Source organism: Quercus lobata, chromosome 5, assembly GCF_001633185.2.
Source record: "Quercus lobata isolate SW786 chromosome 5, ValleyOak3.0 Primary Assembly, whole genome shotgun sequence".
Taxonomy (NCBI): Eukaryota; Viridiplantae; Streptophyta; class Magnoliopsida; order Fagales; family Fagaceae; genus Quercus; species Quercus lobata.
This window is the reverse complement of record NC_044908.1, coordinates 83,274,741-83,291,617: the sequence shown is the minus strand read 5'-3', so window position 1 is coordinate 83,291,617 and position 16,877 is coordinate 83,274,741. Positions and strand designations below refer to the sequence as shown.

At 31.8% G+C, this 16,877-nt stretch overlaps 1 protein-coding gene across 2 annotated transcripts; it reads right to left on the bottom strand.

Annotated features, from left to right (window-relative positions):
* Positions 1 to 13,919: 13,919 nt before the first annotated feature.
* LOC115992782 (ATP synthase subunit epsilon, mitochondrial-like) lies at positions 13,920 to 15,887 on the bottom strand. Of its 2 annotated transcripts, XM_031117015.1 has the most exons (3): positions 15,657 to 15,887; positions 15,522 to 15,572; positions 13,920 to 14,115 (listed from the first exon to the last, which is right to left on the bottom strand). In XM_031117015.1, the coding sequence occupies exons 1-3, from the start codon at positions 15,838 to 15,840 to the stop codon at positions 14,087 to 14,089; spliced, it is 264 nt and encodes an 87-aa protein (XP_030972875.1). In that variant the 5' UTR covers positions 15,841 to 15,887; the 3' UTR covers positions 13,920 to 14,086. The 2 variants fall into 2 exon arrangements, with proteins under 2 accessions (XP_030972875.1, XP_030972876.1); XM_031117016.1 differs by lacking the exon at positions 15,522 to 15,572.
* Positions 15,888 to 16,877: the final 990 nt, after the last annotated feature.

Here is a 16,877-nt window from a genome sequence, read left to right as displayed (position 1 = left end):
GGTCAATACATTTTTGGCCTATCACCCCACCTTCACCACCATGAACCCACATATGACCCATAACAACCCCCCCCCACCACCACACAGAAACCCCCCACTCCACCACCATGAACCCATAAAAAAATCCAAAAATCAAATCAAACCCATAGCTAAATCTAAATCCAAAATATGACCTACCAAAAAAAAAAAAAAATCAAAATTTACACAAAAGAAACCCACCTATGCCACGTCACACCCACCTCTGCCACAACCCTCCTCTGCCTCGCCACATCCACCTCTGCAATGACCCACCGATCTTGTCCCTCTAATCTCCACCACAAACAAGCTACAATTGCACACTATGAGAGATACAGAATGGGAGACGGAGAGACAAAGAGTGGGAGTGCAGACTGAAGGAGAGAGAGAGAATCAGAGAAAGAAATGAGACACGAAGAGAAAGACACAAAGTGGGAGGTGTGAGACAAAGTGTGGGAGGAGAGAGAATAAATTAATTAAAAATTATACAATTGTGCTATAGTACACTCTTACATATAAGAGGGTATTGTAGCACAATTGTAAAATTTTTTGTACCCAAACACTACCCATACTCATTTAAAGTGTTGAGAATGTTTTTGGAACTTGGGAAGCATTGGAAGATGCCAAGGATAGCAGATGCAATATGAAGCTTATTGTGAGATCCGGAAAACTAGAGAAGACATGGTTTAGTATAACCTTGTTGAAACAAGAAGCTTGAAGGGCTTAGGTGCATCGGGTAGATTAGACTTGGAGGGTCTATTGCTATTCATGTATTCCAGTTGATTTTCTAGTGGATCATTTTACTACTTAGAGGGGCGATGGAGAGATTTTTCGTCGAGTTCTTTGGTTTCCTCTTTGATAACACATCTCGATATTATCTTTGTGTTTGCTTCTCTCTTCCATACTCTATTCCTTTTAATTGTTGCTGTGTTTATGATTAATTATGGTTTTGAGTATTTTGCCTATTTAGGTATTGCTTATATTTATCATTTCACACATCAATTGTTTGAATATAAGCTTTGTATTGGAAAATTTGAATTTGAGGGTTTAAACATTTACTAGTGTTTTATACACTATGTGAGCTTTCAATTGTTATCAGAGCAGGTACACTTGTTGTGGTTTAAATACCTAAGTGTGATCCTTGACTGCTTATGTTTATTTGCCATGGATAGTGTTTTGTATGATTCTATGCATGTTTTGGTTGATGATGAATGTAGCATGCCACGTATTTATGAAAATGCTTCTATAAGTGTTTATCTTCATAATTGTGGTGACATGTTACTTGAATCATTGGGTGTTGTTGATATTCCAAACATCAAACTCTTGAAGAATCATAAGAATGTAAGCAAGTTCATTTGTGAAAATGATGATTTGATTGTTAAGCTCAATGAATCCAAGAAATTGGTTGAAAAATATAAGAACCTTGTTGAAAATTTTCTTGAAAAACTGAAAAAGTTTGAATGTTTGAATATGGACTTGGATGCTAAACTTGTTTTGTCTAACAAACTTGTTGATAAGATAGAATGTGAAAATTAATATCTTAAAATGCATGCCAAGTGTTTGATTATTGAACCAATTGCTAAAAAGGATGAAAATATTTGTTGCAATCATGTTGTGGTATCCAATTTTGTGCCTATTGTATGTTCTACCTCAAAAGACAAATCGGTGTACATTCCTCCACACAAAAGAAATTAAAAGGTGTATAGAAAGGCTCTTAAGTCAAAACCTCCATTTACGTCTCAACCTAAGGTTTTAGATGGATCTAAGTTTGTTCCAATTTGTCACCATTGTGGTGTGATTAGTTATATAAGACCTGAATGTCCTAAGTTGAAGAGAGAACAAAACTATGTTGCGAGATCCCTTCCTAAAAAGCGTAGTGGACTTAAACACATTGTTTGTCATCATTGTGGTGCCTTTGGTCATCTTAGACCTCACTGCTCTAAGTTTCAAGCTCTTAAAAGAATCAAAAGAAAAGAGAAACTTGAGCTTCTTGAAAATTGCGCTATGGCCTATGGAAGCAAAACCAGTTTTGGGGAAAAATGGTAAGTTGTTGAAGAAAATTTTTGATGTTCTTACCTGTTTGTCTATGTGTATCTCTGGTTCTCATTCTTCCAACTCTCATCTTACTTCTCATGAGACACTCCAAACAATCATTCCATTTGGATGAAAAAGGGTTCCTATGGTTGAGCTTTTACTCTTTTAGTCCTTGATCTAATTCTTTTAATCTTTATAGGACTCCTCATGCATTAGATGCTATATATTCATGCATTTGTGCATCTTGCATCTATTTGTATGTATCGTTTTTGTTTTTTATCTTCCTTTTATGTTTTAGTTTTGTGCGAGTAAAAAATCCAAAACCAAATAAAAAGTGAAAAATTCAAAAAGTTTGATCGTATATGTTTGAGCACATATCACATTTGTGTTTGGCCTAGTACCTTCGTACAAATGGCTTAGTGCATTTATGAGCTTAGCTTGTTATGTATGCACATCTATCTTTGTGGGAAAGACCTTGACATCTATGTGTGATAGTTGTAATCGATCTTCAAACTTGTCATGATTGATTAGTCAATAATTTTGTTGATCTTGATACATGCATAGACTTGTGCCTATATCTCTTCCCACTCATTTATTTTATTTTTTTTTACTTAAGAGCTCAACCAATGTCAAATCTCAAAAAGAGACAATGAGCTGAAAAAATCATTGCAAATATTAGCATTCAACTAGGAAAAAGGGAAAACGACATGTATTGAAATGTATAGTGCCCAAAAGCCAAAGACTTACTTATCAAATTGAAATATCAAAAATTTTAGGTATCGATTTTTAAAAGAGATGTAAAGATCAAAAGTAAGAAGTCAAATGAAAAGTTTCAAAGATATGTAATCATCTTCTTGTGGGAGGTCATATATGTTCATTTTTATAATTGAGATAGACCACTTGACTTAGTACTAGTTGTGTATGACTTAATTGAATTGATCATTGAAACTTCACTCTAGACTAAGGACTATTCTACATTTGATACACATACACAATACACATGCCTAATGTACAGTGAATGTCTTATTCATTTGTTCGATTGTACTTAATTAAATGTGTTGTATATGTGCTCAACTACATGTTTCATCAAACTAAAAAGAGTTTTGATCATTTTATATGTATTTGGAAGTGATTTTTATCACTTTTTGTGTTCATGTTTTGTGCTTACTTTGTTTTTCATTGTTTTAAGCATTTTTGTGTTGAAAAATAGGTGTTAGAATTTTTGGCAACTCATTTGCAAGTAGTGAGTTTTGGCGACCCACTCGCGAGTCGTGAGTTCATCCAGAGGCTTTCGCGACTCACTGGCAACTCATCTCGTGACTCACCCAGTCGCCAAACGTCCAGAATCAGCTTTTTAAAGGGCTTTTTGTGGAAAACCTGTTTTAAACTTCTCTCATCCTTTCTAAAACTCCTCTTTCAATATTTTTACATCAAAACCCAACCAATTTGAATAATTTTTCATTCCATTAACATCTCTAAGGTAATTCTAAACTCTTTTAATTGATTTTGATTCTTAGATTATGTTTAGGAGAGTTTTTGTGCTCTTGGTTGAGATTTTCATCATAAGGGTTGGAAAAACTTAATGTGTGTCAATTTTTTTTTTTATGGAATTAATTTCTTTTGATGATTTGTTTTGGATGTTGGCCCCTTGTGGCAAAAAGAGCATGTTTTAAGGGTGGATTTCATGATGTTCATGCATTATTTCACATTGTTGTTCATAGTGTGCACGCTAAGTGTTTGATAAAATGCCTCTTAGGCATTTTCTCACTTGTTTGGACTTCAATGAGTACCAAACTTTGGGGTTTCTCATGTTTCCTCATTAGGAACATGTTTGGATCATTGGTTGTGTATTTAATACACCTTACACCACATGTGCATTTTCCATACTTTGGTCATACATTGCACATAGCCAACTCTTGCACAAACCTTGTCATGCATTGGTCTATATCTTGTTTCTTCATCCTAGCATGTCTATTCGTGTCAAAAAGGGAGAGAGTATACTCTAGAGTAGTATACCGGAGAGTTTTGTCATTTCTATGTGACTCTTGTGCACATTCTTAGGAGGGAGAAATTATATTTCTTGTGTACATTTATAGGAGAAGAGATATTCCATAGGGGAGATGCATATACCAAAGGAGAGAAGACATTATGTTAATAAGAAAACTTTGTTTTGTTTGTTCTTCTTTATATTTGTTTACTTATTTCTTTATGGTGCTTTGAGTTATGTTTAATATCTATGTTTTGTTGTTCTCATTGTATTGTGTTTGTGTGTTGGACATGCATACATCCTTATGCTATTGTGTTTCATTAAATACATGTTCGGATGATTATTTACTTTGCTTTGTGATCATTGTAGTCATTTCATTATGACTGTTTTGATGTATGATTAAGTTGCTTATATGTTTCACATCATGTTTACTTGATTGCTATTTACTTGTTACATTATACTTCTCATTTTATTACTTGCTATACCTTGAGGGTCTAATGTATTTTGTACAAGTGTTTCAGGTTACAGGTATTTTGTTCCAAGTTCATCACAACTTCTAGATTTAGATTTGAGTGAGTTCTACCATTGTTCCCAAACTCACATTTAAGTCTAGAATCTGTTTTAGGGTGTTTTATCACAGAATAGCCAAAGGGGGAGGTTGTTAATTTATGATTTTTCCCATAACATTAGTGTTGGCTTGTTCCATGACAAAAAGTGTTGTAATTGCATAAATTTGTTTCCTTGTATTTTTATAGGATTTATCTTTAATGGGTTTAGTATTGAATGATAGAGATTTGATCAAGACAGCTAAAAGTCATATGAGGAGCACATGTTAGAAGTTGAAGAGTCAAGTGCCAGCTGTGGAAGTTGAAGAGTCATGTGCTAGCTATTTTCGCGACTCAGGCAACCCACGAGTGATCTGCGAATTCCACTGGTTAGAGGATTTTTGAGTTGACCTATTTGCCCATCACTTATATTATATATACCCTCATTACCCACAAAAATGGCAAGAAACTTATTAAGAGAAAAACCCTAAGAGAGGTTTCTACAACATACCCATCTTATTAGAGAGAGAGTTACTCATTCTTAGAGATAAATCTTTGTAGTCTCTTCTCCTTCCCTCTCCCATTATTATACCCATTGAAAGGAGGTTTGTACCTAAACACTACCCATACCATTCAAAGTGTTGAGAGCGTTTTTGGAACTTAGGAAGCATTGGAAGATGCCAAGGATGGCGGATGCAATATGGAGCTTATTGCGAGATCCAGAAAGTTAGAGAATACACGATTCGGCATAAACTTGTAGGAGCAAGAAGCTTGGAAGGTTTAGGTGTATCGAGTAAATTAGGCTTGGAGGGTCTATTGCTATTCATGTATCCCAACTAATTTTCTAGTGAATCATTTTACCACTTGGAGGGAAGCGAAGAGGCTTTTCTCCAAGTTCTTCAGTTTCCTCTTAGATAACACATCTCGGTGTTATCTTTATGTTTGCTTCTCTCTTCTCTACTCAATTCCTCTTAATTGCTGCTGTGTTCGTGATTAATTATGGTTTAGAGTGTTTTGCTTATTTGGGTACTGCTTATATTTATCATTCCGCACATCAATTGTTTGAATATAAGCTTTGTATTGGAAAATTTGAATTTATGGGTCTGAACATTCATTAGTGTTTTACACACTAAGTGAGCTTTCAAAAACATTTGAAAGAAAGATAAAGAGGAATACGAAGGGTCACCACCTCCGTTATACTAGCCTCAAACCATGATCAAGACGTCGAAACCCTTACGTGTAATTTTTTTTCTTTTTTCTTTTTAAAATTAGAGACTTAAATATGATTAAGGTTTTGGTAATTTGGTTGAATAGTTTTTGTTTTTGGTATATAAGTAGAGAGAATATTTGGTGAGTAATGTAAAGTCATATTCTACCATGATTTAATTTCAAATCATTAATAAGATACATGAATACATACTTGTCCACATCATGTCTTAATGTCGCACTATCGATGAATAGAATACGGTGAGAGTGTTGAGCATACTTTCATTTCATGGTATGAAATATGTGAACACAACTTAAATTAGTTGATTTTCATGGTCCCGTTAGCATTTATCTTTAGTATCATGATTTTTTTTTAATTTTACATTGAGAATGCTATAAATATACAGTAAAGTTACTAAATTATTTTTTAATATCTAAAAATGTATATATTTCTTTACTCTAATTTACTTTACTTTTTCTTTATAATATATGTACAAAATAATCCAAAATCATCTTACATAAAATATCACAAAATTATTTGTGCATTGCACAAGGAACTTATTAGTGTTTTAAACCATAGATTTTTAAAATATGTAATGATTTCTCATTATATATATATACATAAATACATATATATGTGTGTGTGTGTGTGTAATTTAGAATTTAATTGGATTTAGAATCTTTGGTTTCTGCACCCAATAATTTACTTGCCATAAAAATTTAAAAAAAAAAAAAAACAATCGTTAACCCATGCGATGCATAGGAAAATTCAAAAAAATGTTCAAGATTTTTTTTTTAATTCATCTTCCTCTAGATTGATGAAAGCTATAAGATTAATTCCTAATATTCATGTACTTAAACAACAAGTTTAAATGGTTAAATGTTGCAAGTTTGATGAATCCAAAATCATAACCTTTAAAAATACTTCATTCCAGACTTATAAAAGTAAATTTATGAAGCTTTACTCCTCCTTTGGCAAGCACAATTATTTTACAAATAAATCTCCTTTCAAATATTGTTTCTCATTATTGGTACATTTTGTAGTTGGAAAAGAGATATGCAATTCTAATGTTTTGTTTATATTGCAAAGTTACATGCTACTTATAATTTGTTTCTAAATATTTGAAGATTGATATATTTAATGAGGCACGTTATATAAACTAATTCATTAAAAAAAATGTCAAATGTTTCTTGAAAATTCAATTAGTTGAAAACACAATTGGTGCTATCTAACAAATTTCCACTTTGAATTCATTATATTTTATTAAAATGCAAAACTCCATTTAAGACTAATAGGTATTTGCTAAACCATCTAGCCATGCAACTATATAAGTTGATAGTGTATATATTGTGTGCGGGAATGTGGATATGCATACACAAAAACACGCAAATTAAAATACAAATTCTTTGTTCCTATTTCTCATTAAAATCTAAAAGGCAATAAAAACCAACATCAAAGTTGAATAAAAATTGTATCTGAAAACATAATATAAAAGACATTTCTTATTAACTTATATCCCAAAATTTTAAGGAACATCTCAAGTAGTTTAGTAGCTAAACATAGCTTTTAGTAACTATAGCATTTAGCAAGAACTTTCAATATCTAGCTTAATTCACAATTTTTTTTTTCAATAAGTAGCCTAATTTACATACATGAAAGCTAGACGTGGAAAGATGGGTGAGGCGGGTCGAGTTCAAGGTTGGGTCAATCGGTTGCGGGTCGAGTTAGGTTGCAGGACGAGTCGAGTTGACCCGTATTTTTCAAACAAGGTTTTTTTTTGAAATAGATGCAATCTGTCAATTGTTTCTAAGTTCCTTAATTGTGATTAGATTCTCACTAGTGATATTGTTACCACTTACCAATTACCACTAAACACTTGAAACCCAAATTTGGTGCAACTCTTGTTCCAGCTTTCTAAAAGCTAATCTTGGTATAATCTTCGATTTGTTTAAAGTAGGAAGATAAAATGAAGGTGACAAGTAAAGAATGACAAACTATAATGGAGTATATAACATATTAAGTAAAGAAGAATAAGTAAATATTTTATAAGAATTACATCTCAATCTCAATCTACTCAATGTTGGTAGACGTGGCAAAACGGGTTCGGATCGGGTCGGGTTCAGGTTGGGCCAAAAAATTCTGACCCATTTTGTCATATCATTGACAGCTTAGCAACTGAGAGAAGACTTCCACTGAAACTCCTATGGCACCATCAAACCCCAAACTTGTTAACATGCACTAATAGCCTTTGAGACATTTGTTGGTTCCTCTCTCCTTTAGATTCAATTTTTCCACCATGTTCTATAATAGGTTACATACAATCGTCATAGACCTCCTAATAATAACTTGAGGCAAGTTTTCAAGAACTTCATAGAACTCCAGTTTATGGTTTTCTTCCACTTAATCTATGTGTGGGAGTGCACCATCAGATACACAATTTAATGTAAACATTCATCTTTAGTCTAGAAACAAAAAGGTAAATAATCATCAGTTGAATTATTTCCATTTAAAACAAATTTTGGACGCATGTTTGATTCAATAACTAAGTAAAAAAATAATTAATAGGAGTTTCTTTGAATATATTATGTTGAGCCTATGATTATATAAGATTTCAAAGAAAATGTTAAGCATTTACAGCTTAATATAAAGGAAAAACAAAAACCTTGAGATAGAAGACAGGTAACTCATTATCTTCGTCTAAGTCCCCCTACATCACCATTCACATCCAATAAATCAATTTGAACTACAAAACACAAATATAGCAAACTCATCAAATTTTTCCCACAAGTAAAACAATAGTACAAAAACAAAATAAGTTTGTCACTGAATCCTTAACATCAAAACAGTAAGAACCAGAATTGATGTTAGTTGCATTGAAATCTATACATAAAATAAAAATCCATAAACAATTTCATCTAGAATAAGAAAATTGTGTTATTTCAATTTCAACTAACAAATAAAACGACAAAGCTATATTAGGGGAAGGAAAAGAATTGAAACAAAAACATGCCAACAAACTACCTAGATGTTCATGGCCTACATGTTGGACTTAAGTTGTTCATGGCTTTCTTGTAAGACTCAAGTTGGCTTCCTAGATAGTAAAAGTTTATAAAATTTCTACTCTATTACATTCCCCAAAATTCACCAAATTTGAAATAATATTCTAATTGCAAAATGTATGTACTAAAACCCCAGTAACTTGCTCAAAATTTAAAAATTAACAAAATCAAAATTCTTTCATTAAAAAAAAAAAAAAAACCTTTCTGGATAAACTCTATAAAATAAGCAAATTTAAGAGGAAGAGGGAGAGAGAGATTTATCATGCACAAAATGCTTTCACCAATTCATTACAATTATCTAACATTTCCAATAATCCAACAACAATATTAGGATCTACATCATTTTTCTTATATTTCTTGTTACCATTGCATCAATTCTATGTCCTATTTCATTATCTGTATCATAGTTATAGAGATAAGCGAATGTAGGTTTTTCCCCTTCAATAGGAAGAAGTGACCCAATCCTATGATAATTTTCGCCATTGAGACGGAAAACATATGGGTCTATACCATTATTTACCGACCTATCTACTTTACCACCCAAAGAGGTAAAAGCAAACAATGAAATTCTTCCAAGCAGAGGTATATTCTCTCTATTTCTTGTCTTCTTTGTTTCTTAAATTTATCATATATTTTCAACTCTTTTCCTTTCACTTGTGACTCATTTAACTTGAAATTTCATGGAATCAGATAGCTAAATATACAGATAAACAGTTGATTTACATACTCTTTCTAAGAATAACTCCATTACCCAACCTTTTCATTAATCTTCTTAGTCAAAGTCTAATATAAAGAAAATTAAAAATAATAAAAAATATTATTTCTATATAGTATTTTTATGGAATTCAAAATGGGGTTTATATTATTTACGTGTACTCAAACATACACATATTAGTGCATTTGAGGTTCGAAATATTTAATTAGTTAACTCATATTAAACATTACTGACATCTCCTTGTTTAAAACATTGTGTCAATTTTTTTCTTTTTTTTTGGTTTGTCTTTTGGTTGTAGTTGCATATTCTAAACACATTGATTCTAATTCCTTTTCATCCATCTGTTAGTAGAGTTTAAACAGAACTCATTTGTGTGAGCAGTTGGATTTTTTTCTTCTTTTTTGTCTCTTCTTTCATTTTTTACTTCAATAGTTTAGATTGATTTCAGCATTCTCAAATAGTAGAGTAATAGAATTTTCGTTAATAGTCAATTTTCTTAGAGCAAAAATTTTGTCATCACTGAGTTTTTCTTGGAGTTGTGAATTTTCTTTATTTACTTATTTTTTATGCAGCATGTTTGATTAAAGTATACAATAATTTATATAAAATTGGCTAAGCCATTAATACAATAATTTCTATAAATTTGGCTAAGCCACAAATCAAAAACCATTGTACAGTGATAAACTAAAATTAATATAATTATTATAAATAAATAGTATCTCTCTCACCAAACAATGGATATTCAAAGTAATTAAAATTATTATCCTAACTTTATAATGCCCCATCAATCAAATACAAAACAAAAGGGAGTGAACCCACACATGGGGTAACGTGAGAATTGTAGAAAGTAAATGGAAAAAAAGCAAAAGCAACACAAAGCAACGCAATTAAACAAAAAAGCAATGCAGAGCAATCCCGATGAAACCAAACGGCATGCTAAGGCAGAGCAAGAGTGATAGAAATATCAAAAAGAAAAGTCAACACACCGTATCGTCTACCCGACGTCTATATGATCCTGGCCAAAACCCATTAAGTGAAAACAACATAGTGTCTCACCAATGAAACTGTCTTAGTCCCTAAAACTTGATCTGTCTCAATCACTGATTTCACGGCATGTCAAAAAGAGTGTATATGGCCTATACTCAAACATTTTAAATGCCAAACTAAACCTTGTAAATGGTTTGAGAGGTAGAATCCTCAAACAATGTAAATGCCAACCTAGGCTAAAACCAAAAACACTACCACATTTAGATTAAAACCAAAAAAAAAAAGGCTCTCCCACACAGCCACAATTCTACACTCCCACGTTTAGATTATAAAAAGAACACTCCAATGCATGGAAATACACTCCCATGTATAGATCAAAAAGAAACATTCCCACCCAAAAAAATAAAAAATAAAAAAACACTCCACATCCCATGTTTAGATTTAAGAAAGAAAAGAGAAAAAAATAAAAACCCAATTCCTAGTTTAACTCGAATACCCCAAACTTAAAGCATTCTTACCCATATTCCTTAATCAAAATCAAATTTAACCCAAACACCTAATTCAATATCAGTCCGACCAAAATATAAGTATATAACCAAATCCATTAAATCTACATTAACACAAACACAAAAAATTGTTTTAGCTACAACACTCAAGAGCCAGTAGGCAGTAACAAAATGTAAGAAGGGAATAAAAACATCAAGCAATCAAGCAAAAAGAATAGAGTAGAAAACAAACTGGGATTTAGAGATACCTGAAATGAAGTATCTAGCTTCTATCAGTATTTATAAACTATGAGAAAAAGAGTATGGAAGACAGAGAGGCTGCCGTTAGAAGGTAGGGAAGGGGAAGGAACATGTTTTGTGTAAGAAGTCTGCAGTTAGAATGTGGGGAAGGGGAAGTCACACGTGAGAAACAATAGGGAAGGAAATTCAAGAGGTTGTAACTGTGATTTTCAAAGGGTTTTCAGTTTAGAAGGTTTGGGTTGGGCTTTAAGTTAGAATTTAATTTAGAAGAGGTGGGCTAGTGGAATTAAATTGAAAAGAAGTGGGATTTATGGTGGAGATAGACAAGAAATAATTTTAGTTTTATTAGTATTTTAAAACTGATAAAAATTATTTAAAAATTGTAGGATAAATTTAGGAAAGAAGATGGAAATGACATGGTTGCTGACGTGGCTTAATGTGAGCGTAACAACATTAAATACTACGCTTCAGTTTTTAGTAATATATAGATTAGATGGACGTGACGCAAAATTGGACTCCAATTGAAATCTAATTTAGAATCTAATTGGATTTGAACTTTTTGATTTTTACACCCAATAATTCACTTGATACAAAAATTAAAATTAAATAGGACACATGGCGCACAACTAAATTCCAACTAAAATTCAATTTAGATTATAACTAGTAAATTGCCCCTACGATACACGAATAATATGATAATGTTTTATATAAGATAGTTTTGAAGAATGTTATACATATATTATAGCATAACTAGTGTATAACCCATGCATATGCACAGTACAATTAAAAAAATTACAATTACACACATATATAGATTCAAATTATACTCTCTCTCTCTCTCTCTCTCTCTCTCTCTCTTATTTATTTTTTATTTTAATTGTTTTTGGATATACACATGAGTTTACTCTTTGTTTTTTCTTTTTTTGTTTATTGAGTTTTTGATAATTTATTTATATTAGACCATTCGTCTTTTGCATCTCATTAATTTACCTAGAACAAAAATTAAAAAAACTTTAAATAAGACATGTGACGCAAAATTAGACAATAATTGAAATTCAATTTAAAATCTAATTGAATTTTCTCTCAGTTTTACCTATTAATGTGTGTGTGTGTGTGTGTCTATATATATATATATATATATATATATATATAGATTAGAGAAGATTTTATGGAAACTAAAAATTTTACAGATCGCAACATGAAGAAAGCTTGATTTAATTATTTTTGCAAAGGAAATTTTGTTTTTGCTTAATCTAGTATTCAAACTTTCAAAAACATCGTCATCATGTGGTGAACAACCTTAGCCATTTCTATAAATTCAAACAAAAAAGTTCGTGGCTTGATAGAATTTTCTAAACCAAGTCAAAATATAAGCAATAATACAGTAATTCGTGATAGTGGGTCTAAGACTCAAGTCATTCTTGACCTAATTGAAGAAAGTGAGAGCTAATGAGGAATCAAATTGAAACCTAACAAAACTTAAATTATAAATAAATAAATAAAGCTAGCAAATCCTCTTCAATTCTTGAAGAAATCATGGTTATCGAGGAAAAAGGGAAATTAAGTTTTGACCGGTGAAGCGGCGTACAAGAGGTGGCTTTGATGGTGGAGATAGAGGTGGTTTGGGTAGGCCGGTGGTGGAGACAAAGGATAGTTTGGGGTGACCAGAGGTGGAGGGAGAAGAAGGTCTAGGGTGGCTAGTGGGAACTGGGCTTCTAGGTTATAGCTGAGAGAGAGAGAGAGAGAGAGGTTTTTAAGTTTTTACTTTTTAATTTTTTTTTTTTTAATGTGTGTTGTAGTTAACTAGGGTTAGTTGGGTTCAATTTACTTAAGTAATCATGTGCAATGCACGTGCCATTTTTTACACTTGTCAGTTTATTAGAGCAGTTTGTAGTCTTAGGCTACAACTGTTTTTGTAGCTAAATTTTGTCTTTATTGCAAATTTGATGAATAGTTCAGGAATGATGTAATAGCCTAAATTGCACTCATGGTGGACATACTGATTTAACCCAACTTCAATAAATGGACCTTTTTTTTTTTTTTTTTTGTTAGAATCCAATAAATGGACTTAGGATGGATTTGATGTATTTTCTGATTTTTTAGAATATATCAAATCTATATGGTTTAAGTTATAATTGAAAACACCTTGCTACACATGATTAATGGATAACTTTGGCTATTTAATATGTATGCTTAATAGTTTTACAAAAATAATTAGGTTTTATGTTTTTTCTTTTAGAGATAAGTATTTATATTGTCTTGTTTGCCTTTCATGCATTAAACATCATGTTTTTATATATTAGATTATCTACTTGTTTTACTGGAAGCTTATCTTCAATGTTCATCTTTATCCACTTTATTTACTGGATTGTGATTCACATTTTTGGGGTGTTGTGACTTTTGCTTCAATTGATGAAATCTAAAGGTTGGTGCAGGAGCTGAGAGGATAGTTGCATAAATCACTACCTATCACAAAGGATAACCTCCTAGAGGATAGGTTCCTCAAGAAGTTGAACAAGTTTGAAGTGTTGGAATACAAACTTTGTAACACAGGCAGAAGGATGATCATTTCTCTACATGGAATGTCCAGGGTAGATGATATTATTAAACACTGAAACAAAGAATTCACTTAAAAAGTAGGGAGTTTAGATTTCCATTAGAAAGATAAGCAAAGTATTGCATTAGACTAATGCAAGTTACATTATTACAAAAGCAATAAAATGTTAAAACCAAAATGGTCCAAGTATAACCCAATCCACAAACCCCACGACAGTAGAACCCAATCCAGAAATCAGTCTTGTGGTGTGTCCGAACGGAGGGCTGATAAGAAGAAGATAAGAATGTTTTATCAGAAAGTTTAGCAGAACAGGGCAGCATATAAATTAATATCAAGAATTAAAATGGGATCAAATGTGAAGTCACTGGAGCAAAAGATTGGCGTTAAACAGCCAATATGCCATTTACGAGATGCCGCCTCGACTGAAAGAAACAAGGCTTAAATGTTGCACCTACTTTTCAAATTTACCTTGATCCTCCTAAGTGTGCTAATGTACATATTTACACCAAAATCAAAAACTTGGAAAACATATTCTAAAAAAGGAAGAAATTAACCAGCCAACCATGTTAGTCATCAGGCAATCCAATTCCTATCCCTATCAACATTTTCAAATGCGTAACAAGGAAAGCACCATTTATCAGCTCAAACTTAAATATTGTTACTGTCACCTTCAAGAGAAGACAACATGCTTTCAAATATTATTCAGATATTTCCTCCTCACTAATTGCACCCTTAAATTATCCACAGCTTTGAAGTTGGTCTAATTTATCATGAATTAGTAGTGGATGAAAGAAAACAATTCATAATTCGCTGTATATAAGCGAAAGAAAGCAATCAAATAAGTACATCTAGACCAGCTCAAGATAAAGCTTTAGTTTCAAATTTTGGATTCTTTTGCCAACTTTATTTTGTACACCTCTTAAAATCTTGTTCTTAGTTCTTACCTATCCTATTTATTTACCTAACCCAAATACTGTTGGGTTAAGTGAATTTAAACGCTGAAGTTTAAAGCCCCGCTTTTAGTCTCTAAAATACCGAAATTGATTGATTTTAGTCCCAAAAAAATTTAGAGGGCATTTGATTCGTTATGATATACCTTGAATAGATGGACATTACAATAACGTGAAATTAAGATTTATGATTTATTTTATTTTTTCTAATGTTACTATAATTTAAAACTATAAAATATATTTCATCATTTTAATCTTAACACCGTCCTAAACAATTTAATGTGATATTCTTGTATTAAGATTACATTAAGGCAATCCATCAGGGCAAACAATACGCCACCTTAAGGCAAACAATACATCAGGGTAAACAATACGCCACCTTAAGGCAATCCTTTACCATGGATTGATAATGTATATTACGTTTTAGTTTGGCCAAGATATCCAAGGGACTAGACGCTGTCATTTTAAACTCTAAAATTTAGCTCATGACCGATTTTAATTCCTGAAGTTAGTGATCCCATTTGTCCCTAATAAACTTCAAAGTGACCACATTTAGTCCCTAAAATACTTAAATTGATCAAAATCTAAACTTTAGCTCATGACCCATTTTAATTCCGCAATTTTACTAATAAAATCAATCACTTTAAAACTAAAATCACCCATGTGCTAAACGTTAGGGACCACTAAAAACAACAACAAAATCAAAATTGACATCATACTCTCATTTCCATCAATAACACGCGGTTGAAAGTTATGAAACAAGATCAGATCTGAAGTGAAAAAAGAGATTAGATTAATAAATAAAGAGATGGGTGAGAGAGAAAGAGAGAGGGAGAGAGATAGAGAAATCTTACTGGGCTTCTGGGGCTTGCCATCGGTCCACTTGGAGAGAGAGAAATACATTTTCTCTCTCTCGAGTGCTTCACTCTTGTGTGGCTGTTTTAAGCATTTTCTTACTAGATTGGCGCATATATTAGAATACGTTATATACGTCATTCCAGAAGCTCTCCAGAATGATACTGCTGATGTTGACGCCATTGTTTTGTTGCTCTCTTCTTCTTCTTCTCTCTCAACTTACCCTATTGTTTGCGTCTTTGGTTTCTAAACCAACACAGACGATGTAGTATATAAGCTAAAAAGTGAGCTACGTTGTTTGGGCTTGGCTGAGGTTATATTTGAAACCCACGTAACAAGTCAAAGGGTCCAGCCCACCAGATTCAGTGATGGCCCCCAATATTGTGTTTTTCTTTTTGGTAGTGATGGGCCTAATTTATTAATCTTTCAAATGCCATATGGAGTTATTTTATTTTATTTTTTATTTTTTTCCTTATTTTATAAATAGCAAAAGTTAGCTATGGAGTTGTTTATAGGATCACAATCTTTACTATATTATTTCCCACCACAACTATCCAGACTATGATAGTTTGTTTGTCAATCTATCACTTTCAGATGAATTCGTCATTTTTTCTTCACCACCTATAATGATTGACTTATTTCATCATTAAAAACTCAAAAAACAAACAAAATGGCAAGCTTTTTTTTTTTTTTTTTTTTTTTTTTTTTTTTTTTTTTTTTGTGGCTGTTGGGTCTTTTGTTATTTTTGAGTTATTTTCTATAACATTGGCATTGATACCAAATCTTTTTCCAAATTAAAAACTTGCTCAAATCACTAATGAGACGTTTAGTACAAGGGAATCCACATTACTCTTGGCATTTAGATTCCTAGAAATGTGATGTCTTGCTATCTGAATGCCTAAGAATGTAACTATTTCTACATTTGGTTTAATTGAAAATCTAATAAGATTCCTAGGAATGTGAGATTATAATGTATGATATATTCTTAGGTATCTTAACGAAATTATTTATTTTTCCCGTTTTATCCTTAGATTTGCAAATTCAATATATGTCTTTTAAAAATAATAATAATAATAATCTTCCTCTAAATAAATAGTGAAAAACAAAATATAAACTATAAATTATGACAAATTCATTAAAAATATAGTCTAAAAGAAGAAAATATGAATATATCAACAAATTTGTCTATCTTGTTTATGTTGTTTTGGCTAGAAGAGATA